The 12,266-nt window shown below is 64.3% G+C and overlaps 1 protein-coding gene across 1 annotated transcript; it reads right to left on the bottom strand.

Annotated features, from left to right (window-relative positions):
* Positions 1-2,866: 2,866 nt before the first annotated feature.
* LOC111160452 (parvalbumin beta-like) lies at positions 2,867-7,244 on the bottom strand. The gene is made up of 5 exons (XM_022523592.1): positions 7,211-7,244; positions 4,457-4,569; positions 4,145-4,280; positions 3,733-3,848; positions 2,867-2,913 (listed from the first exon to the last, which is right to left on the bottom strand). Exons 2-5 carry the CDS (start codon positions 4,560-4,562, stop codon positions 2,867-2,869), a joined length of 405 nt encoding a protein of 134 aa, XP_022379300.1. The 5' UTR covers positions 4,563-4,569; positions 7,211-7,244.
* Positions 7,245-12,266: the final 5,022 nt, after the last annotated feature.

Raw genomic sequence — 12,266 nt, 5'->3', positions numbered from 1 at the left:
CTCTGATTGATTGAGGTTTGCTCTGTGGCCAGCGTGTGGGCAGTTTTGGTAAGGGCTCTGTCTGTGGGGGTATAGAGAAGGAAGTTGTTGGATGCAGACTTGATCTTTATCACTTGGGTTGCGTCCATGCATCATCTTTCTAGTCTCCTGTATCCTTACCGATTCTTTCTTCCTTGCTCTGTCGGTTCCCAAGAGGATTGCTAAAATCTGCCACGGTGCGCCGTGTCCTTCTCATCTAGCTGGCTCATTTTTGCTTTATGAATTCCGAGGCTCCGTTAGCGGGCGCATACACATTTAGAGCTGTGTGTCTTCCGCTAAACTGACCCTTCGTCTTTATGGAACGGCCTTCTTTGTCTGCCAGCACCTCTTGCCCGACGATTCTCCATCTCCTAGTGGTAGCTGCACCGGCTTCTCACTGTGGTGTTTGAGTGGTGGAACTCCGCCACTGGTTTTACTTTCAGGCTCTCCGCGGCATTCCGGTGAAGCTCAGCTTGAAAACAACCGCGGATAATGCGCCAGAACATGGCACGGCCAGGTCTAGACTGCATTGAGTTGTGTTTGGCCCCGTGCAGAGGGATTTCTTCTGCTCTTGGGGGCAGTGAGGGGAAGGATTGGGCTTCCTGAGGCCAGACTCCAGTCTCTGTGAGGACTGGCTTGGTTCCCCTGTCCTCACTCCTTACTTCTAGCCCCTTAGACCCCCAAGCCCAGCCCCTTCCCTTCCTCCTTGGCAGATACCAAACACCCAGGAGGCCACTGGGTGCCCTCTTCAGCTCTCAGCCTCTTGGCCACAGTTACCAACACCTGATGGGGAGCTGGCGACGACATCAGGCTCACCTCTCAAAGCCTTTCTTCCCTGAGATCTCAGATTCCATGTCCTTGACGCTTTTCTTGTTCATAATACAAATAATGAATAAATATCATGGTATACTAGGAGATGGAGAGCACTGTGAGGCAAGATGCCTCCCCTCCCCTACAAAGAGGTGCAGAATGTGTGGCGAGGGCAAGCGCGCTGTGCAGTAGGGTGGGTTAGGACACATTCTTTGGGATGTGACATTTGAAGAAACTTGGAAGGAGACAAGGGAGTTAGTCACGCGGATATAAATCTACAGAGGGGCACGCCAGGCAGGGAGGGCCACGCAAAGGGAGCAGAGGGGGAGCAGTGCCCGAAGCTGAGCCTGGAGGGGAGCAGGACACGTGGGTATCCCGAGGACATGACTTGACAGAGGAGCCTCTAGAGGCGATGCATTTTTTTTTTTTTTTTTAAAGTAAGCTCTGTGCCCACCATGGGGCTTGAACTCACAGCCCTGAGATCAAGAGTCGCCTGCTCTGTCCACTGAGCCAGCCAGGCACCCCAGATCTGACTTCTGTTTTGTTTTTTGTTTTTTTTTTTTAAGATTTTATTTATTTATCTGACAGAGATCACAAGTAGGCAGAGAGGCAGGCAGAGAGAGAGAGAGGGGGAAGCAGGCTCCCCGCCGCCCAGAGAGCCCGATGTGGGGCTCGATCCCAGGACCCTGGGATCATGACCTGAGTTGAAGGCAGAGGCCCTAACCCACTGAGCCACCCAGGCGCCCCTGACTTCTGTTTTTAAAGGACCTCCAGCTGCTGTGTTGAGAACCGATGGTCAGAGGGTGGAGGCAAGGAGGCCAGTCCGGGGACCACGGTGGTCACCCGGGCAAGAGAGGGTGGAGGCCAGGATGGCGGCAGGGAGTGGGGTTCTGGGTGGCTCCTGAGGGTGAAGGTGCTGGGATTCCCGCGAAGGTGGGCGAGGAGAGGAGGGGAAGTGATGTGTGAGTCGGGCTCTTTCCTGCCACAGCCCAGCGAGGGTGCTTGTGAGGGCAGCGCCTTCGCTTCTCAGCTGGTCCAGCTCCCTTGACCCCTCCTTCCTAGAGGCTGCAGAGTCCCGGAGATCAGCTGAAAGAGGAAGCCCACTCCTGCCGCGAATGAAACGGGCCCCTCTGCTTGCCCGTGTGGACATGGGGAACTGGAAAGGGGGCCCAGGGCTGTCCCCGGACCAGTGCCCAGGGTGGAGGGGGAGTGGGGCCAACACTGTGCTGGGGGCCGCAGAGCTCCTGGCCGGATCGGCCCCAGGAATGGCGCAGCACTCCCAGGAAGGCACAGTGGCGGGAACCCACGGAGGGCGAGCGGAGCCCAGCCTCGCGCTGCAAGTTCGAGATGCCTTCTTCACGTGCACTGGGGCGTCAGGAAGCCCAGGCGGGGCGCAGGGGTCAGGAGCACGGGAGAGAGGTGGGCCGCAGCCCACACCTGATACTTAAACCACGGGACGGGAGCCCACGGGGGGTGGGGGGCAACTGCAGGGGCACGGAGGCTTCCGCTGGGGGTGGGAGAAGGCGGGCCGGGGGCGGAGGACTGACCCAGAGCACACGGCCCAGAGCACAGGCCAGGCCCCTTCGGCTGCAGCCTGGGGTCGCAGGTGTCCCCGCTCTGTGTGAACCCTGGGCAGCCTAGCAGAGCTCGCCTGGGGAAGGGGATCCTGCCCGGGTCTAGACACAGAGAGCACTGTGCTGGGAGGGGTGAGAGCTGGCGGTGGAACCCCACCCCTGCAGGTGCCCCCCATGATGTGGGGACTAGGGGGAGACAGGGGCGGGGGGGCAGGGGCTGGAAGCATCTGCCTGCCTGGCCTCCCCTTCCCCGCCCCACACATTCCCCACCCCGGCCCCACCCCCACCCCCCGCTCACACACTGCTGCTAAGAAACACTCGGGCTGAGATGTTCATTTAATGATGCTGTTCTTCCATTTTCCTGGCACGTGCTGTGTCCACCCCTATGGCCTCCTTGGTCGGCCATGCAGATGTCCCATGATGGCCCATGGGGTCCCCTCCCCTGGCCAGGGGCTGGCCGTACACTACTTCTTCTTTGGAACTTTCTCCTTTTTGATCAATTCAGAAAATTCTAGAATAGGAAACAGATTTCTAGTAAATAGTCCCCTTGTCGTGTGTCCCTCAAGCCCTGCAGACCCAATGGGGAGGCATGCCCCACTCTATGAGGGGGCCTCCTGGCATAGAGGACCGTGCATCCTGCCCTCCTGGGCCCTAGGGAGCAGGATCGACCAGAGCTGGGGGCCCCGTGCCCCCCCCAACAGCCCTCTTGGTGGAGATGAGGCAACCCCCTTTGGGGGCTTATGACAGACTGGGTCTCTGTAGTGACCCTCAGGAATTCTTTTCAGAGCTCCTAAGATCATCCTGCCTTTCTCAGTGGGGGAAACTGAGCCACAGAGAGGCTGGGGGGCTGAGTCCCAGGCCATCCCCTGAGCCAGGGCCACCCCAATGCCCTCTGCCTTCTGGCCCAGGGCCAGCAACTGGGGAGGGGGCGCTGTGAGATGACCAGACCCCACTGTCTGGAGCCATGGGGGGCCTCAGTCCCTGGTTCCTATCTTCAAACCTCCCTCCCTACCTCAGACCACTCCCATCTGGGGTGTCTTGGACCCCTGCCCCTGTCCAGCCAAGCCTCCCCATGGCCATCTCAGCCTGCCTCTCCCCCACTGAGCAGCCCGCAGTGGCTTCCCTCCACCCACTCAGCACCCCCAACACTTTCCTGTCCATGGTGGGGGATGGCGCCCAGCGAAGACGTCTGTGAACTTCGTGCCCGGGGTCGGGGAGCCTACACAGTGTTGTGCCCAGATGGGCACTGAACGGTTTTGTGGGGTCCCGGAGGGGCGGGCCAGGAAGGTCCTGCAAGGTCCCGCCAGCCCCGTTGTCTGTGCTGACCCACCTTCGAAGTCAATCCTCCCATCCCCGTCCGTGTCGGCCGCCTGGATCATGGCCTCAGCCTCCTCATCTGTCAGCGGGGCGGTGGGCCCGCTGCTGGGAATGGTGGAGAGGATGTACCTGTGGCGGGGGTGGGCTCAGGTTAGAGCCGAGGGGGTGTCTGCCCAGTGCCAGTGGTTTGCAAGATGCTCACTCCCCATTTTACAAGTAGGGAAACTGAGGCCCAGCTGGAGAGGGGTCTCTGGGCCTGGTGCCGGTGCTAGGGACCTAGACTGTTTTGGCCACCCCCACCTCCCCCAAGGCCAGCTGGGGTCTCCTGAGGGGGGTGCCAGGTCTTCGCTGGGGTGGGCCAGGGCATGGTGGACTGGGCCCCGGGCCTGGGGTCAGAACCCCGATCCCCAGCCATTGGCCATTACTTGATCTCATTCCACTCGATGAAGCCACTCTTGTCCTTGTCCAGGGTCTGGAAGGCCTGGCGGATGGCGCTGTCCAGCTGCCCCGAGGCCTGGAACTTCTGCATGTACTCCAGGAACTTGAGGTAGTTGAAGGAGCCTGGGACAGCCAGGCCCAGGTCACGGGGGCCCGAGGGAGGCTCGTGGCCTGCTCTTCCCCCTCCCCGACCCTGTGTGTCCCTGGGCCGCTCAGCCCAGGGAAGGGGCAGCCCGCAGATGGACTCGGGCCCACGGGCCTGGGGCGGGGAGGCCAGGCTGGCGACGAGGTGTGCATACCGTGATGCCTCATGTCCGTGGGCAGCAGCTCTATGTCCTTGTCCGACAGGGACGTGCCCATAGCCAAGGCCATCTTCTTCATCTGAGAGGAGAAGTCCTCATCCATCCTGGCCCTGTGGTGGACAGGGAGCAGCTTGGAGTGTGCACACGGGTGGGGTGCGGGCGCTCTGCTCAGACCAAAGCAGACAGAGTCCCCGCACGGCACCAGCCCCTGCGTCCTGAGCAGGGTCCCCCATCCCGGGCTGCAGAAGCCCTTGGGGCACGCAGCTGTGCAGAGACTCTGGTGTCCAGGGCCCTGGAGGGAGATGTGCGCAAGAACCCCCTCTTGGCTGGCTGTACGCTCGGAAGGTCACTTCCGTCTCACAGAAAAGGCTGAGGCCCCCAGAGAGCTGGTGACGAGCACGGGGTCCTTTGCTCTGCTTGGAAGCCGTGGTGGCCGCCGTCCGACCCATCCACGCTGCCGGGAACTTCCCTCTGTCCTTGCAGGCCGATCTCGTAGCCACGTCCTCTGGGAGCCCCACCTCCTTCCACCCTGACTCAGGGCCCGCAGCCAGGGACTTGTTCTCCCAGAATCCGGACCGGCCAGACCTGGGCCTCCCAGCTGGCCACTGGCCACCCATGGCGCATTGGCTCGGGATTGAGTGATGCCCGGATGCTCTGAGCCAGGAGGCCACTGCCCCTTCCCCAGCCTCTGCCCACAGGCCCCGTGGACGTGTGCGTGTCACTGTCGGTTCGAGGAGAGCCGGTGGCGAGCAGAGGCCACCGGGGCAGGCCAGGACTCCAGCCAGGCAGGCTCAGGGGCCAGCAGGTGGGGACCAGGCTGTCCTGTGGCCCTCAAGGCGGTGCCTTGTGACCCGCCGGGCTCTCGGGTTGCGGTCCCCGGGGTGGGGTTGTGTTCTGGGGCTTGTGGCAAATCAGCGATTTCAGAAGCTCCTTGGCCCTCTCGAAAGTTCATGGGGTGGCAGAACCTTCTGGAACATGCCCCCATGGCCAGGAAGAGCAGCCCAGTGGCCCGTGCATCCTGAGTGGGGCTGGACAGTGGCCGGGGGAGTTCACTTTCTCCCAAAAGAGAAGCCACAGGTCAGAGGTGGCAGCTCCAACCTGACAGCCCGGGGGTGCAGGGAGTGCTGGGTAGAGGCCCAGGACCGTGACCTCTTTTCTGACTGGCCGTGCCCCACAGCTGTTCTGGGCCTCAGGGTCAGCATCTGTGAAATAGACCCCTGCCCATCGTGCCCCTTCTCAGGGCCGTGGGAGGAGCCAGGAGAGAAGAGAGATCCCGGGGAAAGGGATTTATGTCCTGAAGGGGGCCTGGAGCTGGGTCCCCCGCACATCGTGCCTGAACGGCGGGTCCCGGGAGGCTGGCCTGGGAGGCGGTGTGGGGGTGGTCAACCGCGAGCCAGGGCAGACCTGGGCCATAGAGGCCCCACAGGACAGGGCTTGAGCAGAGCCCCTGTTCGCCCTTCCCATCCCCGAATCTCAGAACTCCATTCTGGAAGCAGGGGCTGCCCCGCCTGCCCCTTGGGCCCGGCCAGAACCAGTGTCCCACGCTCCGTGAAGGAGGGGCTGGGCCACATCCCAGGCCAGATCTGGCTGAAACCGGGGTCGACTTCCTGTCTGCAGAGCACGCCGGGTTCCCTGGGCTGTGTCTGTTCCCACCAGTCCCACCCCACTGCTCTCCGGGGTACCCCCCGCAGGAAGGCAGAGGAGCCTGAGATCAGAGCTGGCGTGGGGACAGGGCCTGGGGCCTCAGTGTGCTGGCCGTTTATTTATAGCCCCAATCCAGGCCCTGGGATGGCGTCTCACTCACCCCTAGAGGTAAGCCGACATGTCCTGCCACAGCCAGGGGTGGGAATGGCAGGCACCACCCCCAGCCAGCCCTGCGGCACCCTGCGGTTCCCTGTGGCCCTCTGCCCGGCCTCCTGGGCTTCTCCCACTTCGTCCTTCGCCTCGGACAGGACCCCTCTCTGCCTCCCAGCTCGCTGCCTTCCACAGCCAAAGCAGGACTGAGCTTGAAAGCCTGGCTAGGACCCCCCACCTGTCCCCAGCATTGCTGTGCCCTGAATGCCCTCCCAAGGCTGCCAGGGACCTCGGCCCACCCCAGACCCCTATGGACCACCTGCGTGGCCCTCCTGGGGGCTGTGTACTGCTCCTCGCCTCTGCCAGTGAGTCATCAACGCTGACATGAGAAAAAATGCTGCATGGGCTGGAGGGTGGGGGTAGGGTCATTGAGCCAGGGCCCCAGCAGTTGGGGCCTGAGTCCCAGGGTGGGCTGGCAGGGGGATGGGGCAGAGACGGGGACCTCATGGGATGGGGACTGGGTCCCAGAGGGTCCTGAGCTGACTTCGTGTGCCTGCCGGAGTTGGTGGGTCTGTTGGCCTTAGGCCCTCTGCCCTGCCAAGCTCCCTGGCCCCCCACTCAGCACCTGGGGCCCTGAGGTCAGTGAGCAGGTCTCAGCCTCCCTCCCCACCCTGCTCCCCAACTCCTAGCACTCTCTCAGGGGCTCATGTAAGCACACACGCACCCTCGTGCTCACCCCGGCAGACCCAGGCACACATGGCTGCCTCTAAGTCTGGGGCTCCCTTGGGGCCGCCCCTCCCTTTCCTGCCTCCCCTGGACCTCCCTGGGGTCTCCTCAGTCCTTTGGGCCTCCGAGTGTCCTATGGATGAGAAGGAGGTCACAGGCTTTGGCCGTGCAGCGTGGGCAGCCCTGGCTGGGCCCAGAGCCCATAACCACCCCTCCCGGGGCAGGGCTCACCTCCGCCTGGCTTCCCTCGAGGGTTCTGAGGAGGCAGGTCGGGCTGGGGGTGCTCAGAGCCTGTGGGGGCCCCCTCTTTTATACCTGTAGCCACCGGGCCTATTTACAGCTTGGCTGCACCTGTCCTCCCACCCCTGCCCCTCCCGGGCACTCCGGCCTGGCACTTGGGGCCCCCAGGGGCTCGCTGGCACTTGGCACATCCACGCTGGGCCGGGCAGACTGACCGCCCGCAGCGCCCGGCCTCCTCCAGCCCAGGGCGGGGGTGGAGAGAGAGGACTGCTCCGGGCAGCAGGAGAAGCTTCTGTCTGCTGATCAGGTACCCCCTGCCCTCTGGCCTTACAGGGTGGCGGGGGTGTGGTGGGCCCAGAGAGGGGCTGGCAGAGGCCTGCCAGGGTCACCCAGGGGGTGCAGGCTGGCCAGCATGTCCAAGAAACCACCAGAAGCCACTGGACAATGGGACCTCCTCCAGCAAGCATCCGGGCCGGGGAGCTGTCCTTCGTCCCTGGGTCACTGTGGGGGCCAGAGAGCCGTGCCAGGGCCGGCCATAAAGGTGAGGGGAGAGGAGGGAAGCCCGTGAGGCCACGCTGACCTCTGCAGTCAGGGAGCAGCACTGTGTGACCTCAGCCAGGGCTGGCCTCTCTGCTGGGAAGGGACCTCGCAGGACAGTCGCCAGGCAGAGAACGGGGAGACAGAGACGGACGCACCTTGAGAGCCCCTCCTGGCTCTGGGCTGGCTGGAGGCCCCTCACGTCCACTGATCTTCACGCACGGAGCCATGCTCCAGCACCAGCGCGGAGACCCCGGGGCGCAGCCCTTCCCAGCACCCGACCACTGCTTTCTCTGTGCGGGTTTCCCCAGTCGTTTTGCACAGTGTGGACGCGGCCCTGAGGCCTGCCTTCCCCGTGGGAGAGTCGCTCACACATCACTGGGAAATTCACAGAACGTTCTGGGTGCTACGTTGTGTCGCAGCTTCGTGTGAGGTCCCTGAGCTGCGGACGGCCAGAAACGTCCGACGGCCATCTGCGGTGGAGTCCGAACAGATCCCAGCGTTTTGCCTGTAGAGATGCTATTTCAGTGTGTGTCTCCGTCCAGGGGAACGTCTCCTGGGCCGAGTTCACAAGACCTGGACGACTGGGACCGACGGCGGAGGGTTAGACACTCTGCTCCCGAAGACGCTCGCCAGCACACCCGTGCGCACGCACCCCGAGGCCCGCAGGGGGCAGCACTGAGCGCCCCTCCACGCGCCGTCCCTGCAGCAGGAGGCCGTTCTGCACCAAAGGAATGAACCGCCTGCCACGAGACAGAGGACTCTCGACACCTCCCAGCGAGGGGAAGACGCGGGTCACAGAGGGCCACACAGCACCCGGTCCCGTGTGTGCGACATCCACAGTCGGCAAATCCACACGGTCCGAAAGCGGGTCGCTGGTTGCCGGGGGGAAGGAGGGAGGAACTCGGGTTTAGCGGGATGGGAGCTTGGAGTGGGGAGAATGTTCTAGAACTGAGTAAGGGGTTGGTTGCACATTCTGAATGTGCTAAATGCCACTGAGTCGTTCATGTTTGAAAACAACGGTTTGTTTTGAGGCGCCTGGGGGTTCAGTCGGTGAAGCCTCTGCCTTCGGCTCAGGTCATTGTCTCAGGGTCCCGGGATCGAGTCTGGCATCGGGCTCTCTGCTCAGCGGGGAGCCTGCTTCTCCCTCTGCCGCTCTCCCTGCTTGTGCTCTGTCTCTCTCTCTCTGACAAATAAATAAATAAAATCTTTTAAGAAAAGGGTTTTATGTTATATGAATTTCACCTCAATTAAAAAAAAGAAATATGTGGAATGGGAAACGACACTTTGAATAAAGCCCGAATCAAACAGAAAACATGAACAAGCAGGGGTCTCACCCAGGGGCTGACCCAGCTTCGAGCCCTGCCCCACCTGCCCTGCGGGGGAAGCGTCTTCCGGAAGACCTGGCCCGCCCCTTCAGCAGGCGCTGCTCAACCCCACCATGTCCCTATGGTTGGGGACACGGGGTCCCTCACTTGGCTTCTCTCTCAGAGCACGGCCGCCCCCGCCCCAGTCAGTGCTTTGGTGACACTCCACAATGTCTCCCCACTTCTCGTGCCCACTCACCGCTGACGGACACGACCCCGGAGCTCCCGGGGATCTCCTGGGCGCCTCAATCTTGTCACCCTCCCCGGCCACACGCCCCTCCTGCATGTGAGTCACCTCCCCTTCCCTGCATCTTCTCTGGCCCCGAACTCCCTCTGTGGACCCCCTTCCCGGCCAGGCCCACCCCTGCGGATCCTTCCAAGGATGGGTGCCCTCCCTCCGCCATCCTAAGCGTGGGCAGGCAGGACTCGTGCTGGACACCGTCTGTCCTGGAGGTCTCTGTGACCAGAGGCCTGGGGGCATCTCGCCTCTGACCTCGGTCTCTGTGGGCCTAGGGCCCACGCTGCCCTGTGCTAGCAAAGCCGGCCTGGCCTCTGTGGTGTAAGCCCCTCGGGACAGGCCAGCCCCTCAGCCAGTGGTTACTCAGGCATGTGGTACCCCTGCACCCCCCTTTATGGGGCTCAGCCCCTGCTGTGGCCGCGGAGGGCTCTGGAGCCTCCTGTCTCCCCACAGGTCCGGGGAAGGAGTGGGGCATATTTTCAGGACTCTCTGGCCATCCCAAGATCGGCAGAAGTCGCCCCTGCGGGAAACTTGGGGTGGGCTGGCCACCGGTCACCCCCAGATTGGCAGGTCCACCCCTGCCCCCCTTTCACCCGCACTTGCCCTGTGCACTGGGACCGGCCTCTCTCACCGCCCCGCCCCTGCCGCTGGACAAGCAAAGTCCTGGAACTCAGGATCTGCTCATAGTAGTGCTTTTTCCTGCTGGTGTGCGGGTCCTGTCCTGTCCTGTCTTTTCTCAGAGCTCGAGGGCCTGGACCTCCAGCCCAGAGGCCAAGGGAAGAGTCCGCGGCAGCCTGGCCGGCCCCGAGTAGCTCCGCTGTGCCCACCACAGGGTCGAAGAGCCTGGTTCTGCCCAGTTGGCTTCATCATGCCAGTGTGGGGCAGGCTCCTGTGGACCTGGAGGCCTTGGGCTTGGAGCCCCCAGGAGCACGGCACTTCCTGCCTCTGCCTACAGGAAGGGAAGTGGGCACACAGACCCTCCCCTGCATTCCAGCGCCCGCCTTCCTGCCCCACAGGACAGATGGATGGCAGAGAGTGCTTGCTGCCTGGCCTCACGTGGGAGCCCTAACCCAAGGAACAGACTAATGGTGGCAGGGATCTGGGACATCTCTAGTTCAACGGTCACCATGCCCAGGGAGTAGCAGGGCTCCGGGTTCCAGGAAAACCTCAGAGGATCCTGGTTCCCCGGGGGCGGGGTGGGGTGGGAAGGGGAGTCAGTAAGGTCGGATGGGGTGGGATTGTTGCACCTGGAGGCCCCGGGGTCTTCCCCTGCCCTGCCTGGAGCCCAGACGATGGTCCAGAGCCCCAGAGCTCTGAGATCGGCCCATCCTCGGCCCGAGGCTTCTACTACAGGGGCCCCTGAGTGCTGGGGGTGTGCGCACACACACGTGTTCACAGGGGAACTGGCGTTCTACCCTGGTCACTGAGGCCAGCCACAGTGGTGCAGAGGCTCTGGACAGAGGCTACTTAGGGCTACTGGACATCTCCCCTGCCTGTCCCCAAGGGGCGCCTCCGGATTGATTGGGGTCCAGGTACGTGGGGCACCTGCTCGGGCAGGAAGCAGAGGTCCCTGACTGCGGGGACACGCCAGATCACAGCCCTCAGCCACCCCACCCTCGGCGACCTCCTGCCTTCCAAGCCCCCAGGGTCTGAGCATTTGCCACTGATCAGGCCTCTACTGGCCACTCCACCTGTGGCTCCTTCACCAACCCCCACCTCGGCCTGGGGGCCAAAGCTGCTTAGAGCAACTTCACACCATTAGGGCTGGAAAGAAGGTTCTGGATCCCCTGACCCTCCACAGGCCCGTGGTGGGGTGGGGCTGCCCCTTCAGGGACCCCACGGGACCATTCCTCTGGCCTTCAGGTCCTTTCTACACAAGAGGCCCTCTTAGAAGGGGACAAGGTCACGTTCTGACACCCTCTCCCTAAGGGGCCGACGGCTCTGCGGGGGGCCCTGACCCACCCGCGCTCTCCCCAGAGCCCCGCCAGCCCTGCTGGGGGCAAGCGCCCCTCCCGCCCGCCACAGCACCGCTGCCCCCAGCGGCCCTGCCCAGGAGCTGTGCTCTTCCGCGGAATGAATGGACGCATGAACCAGCGCGATTCGAGTTACGTAAAACCCAGCTGCCCGCTACCCTGCAGCTCCGCCGGCTCCACAGGGAGGAGGGACGTTGGCCGCAGCCCCCCCACCCCGCCCCGCGCCCCACGGGCCCCCCTGCAGCGGGCGCCGCAGCCGTGCAAGATGGCGCGGCCCGGGGGGGGGGGGGTGACGGTCCCCGGGTGCCCGGCGCCGCCGCGCCGCCCCAAACGCCCGGCGCGGTGCACTCCCTGCGGGGGCGGCCGCCTCCTCCTCCCCGGCCGTCGCGGCGTGGCCCAGCGGGGGCGGCCGGTGCAAAACACCCCCCGCGCCCCCCCGCGCGGGCGCCGCCCCACGGGCGCGGGGCCGGACCCCGATCCGCCCCCGAAACCTGCGTGTGCGGGCCGCGTGCCAGGCCCGAGCCCCGTGCGCGTGGCCCCCCGCGCGCCTCCGGGCCCCCCTGCGCGCCTCCGGGCCCCCCTGCGCGCGCTTTCGTATTCCTCCTGCGTGCCACGGTGCCCACCCCCGCGTGTGCCGCCCTGGCCTCGCCCGCGTCGCGGGGCCCCCTCCTGCCTCCGCGCCCCCCAGCGTCCCCAGGTCTCCCATCCTGCGTCCCTCCGTCCCCCTGCCCGAGCCTCCACGCCTCCTCCCTCCCCGCCGCCCGTCTCCGGGCGCCCCCCCAGCCTCCACCCTCCGCGCGTCTCCGGGCACCCCCAGCCGGGGAGGGAGCCCCCCCTCCCCGCCCCGCGCGCGCTCCCGCCGGTGTTTTCGGACTGCACCAGCCCCGGAGCCCCGCCGCGCCGCGGCCCGCCGGGCGGAGGCTCCTCGTCCG

Source organism: Enhydra lutris, unplaced genomic scaffold (assembly GCF_002288905.1).
Source record: "Enhydra lutris kenyoni isolate GAN:26980312 unplaced genomic scaffold, ASM228890v2 scaffoldscaffold75, whole genome shotgun sequence".
Taxonomy (NCBI): domain Eukaryota; kingdom Metazoa; phylum Chordata; class Mammalia; order Carnivora; family Mustelidae; genus Enhydra; species Enhydra lutris.
The sequence above is the reverse complement of the archived record's forward strand: the minus strand, read 5'-3'. Positions and strand labels throughout refer to the sequence as shown.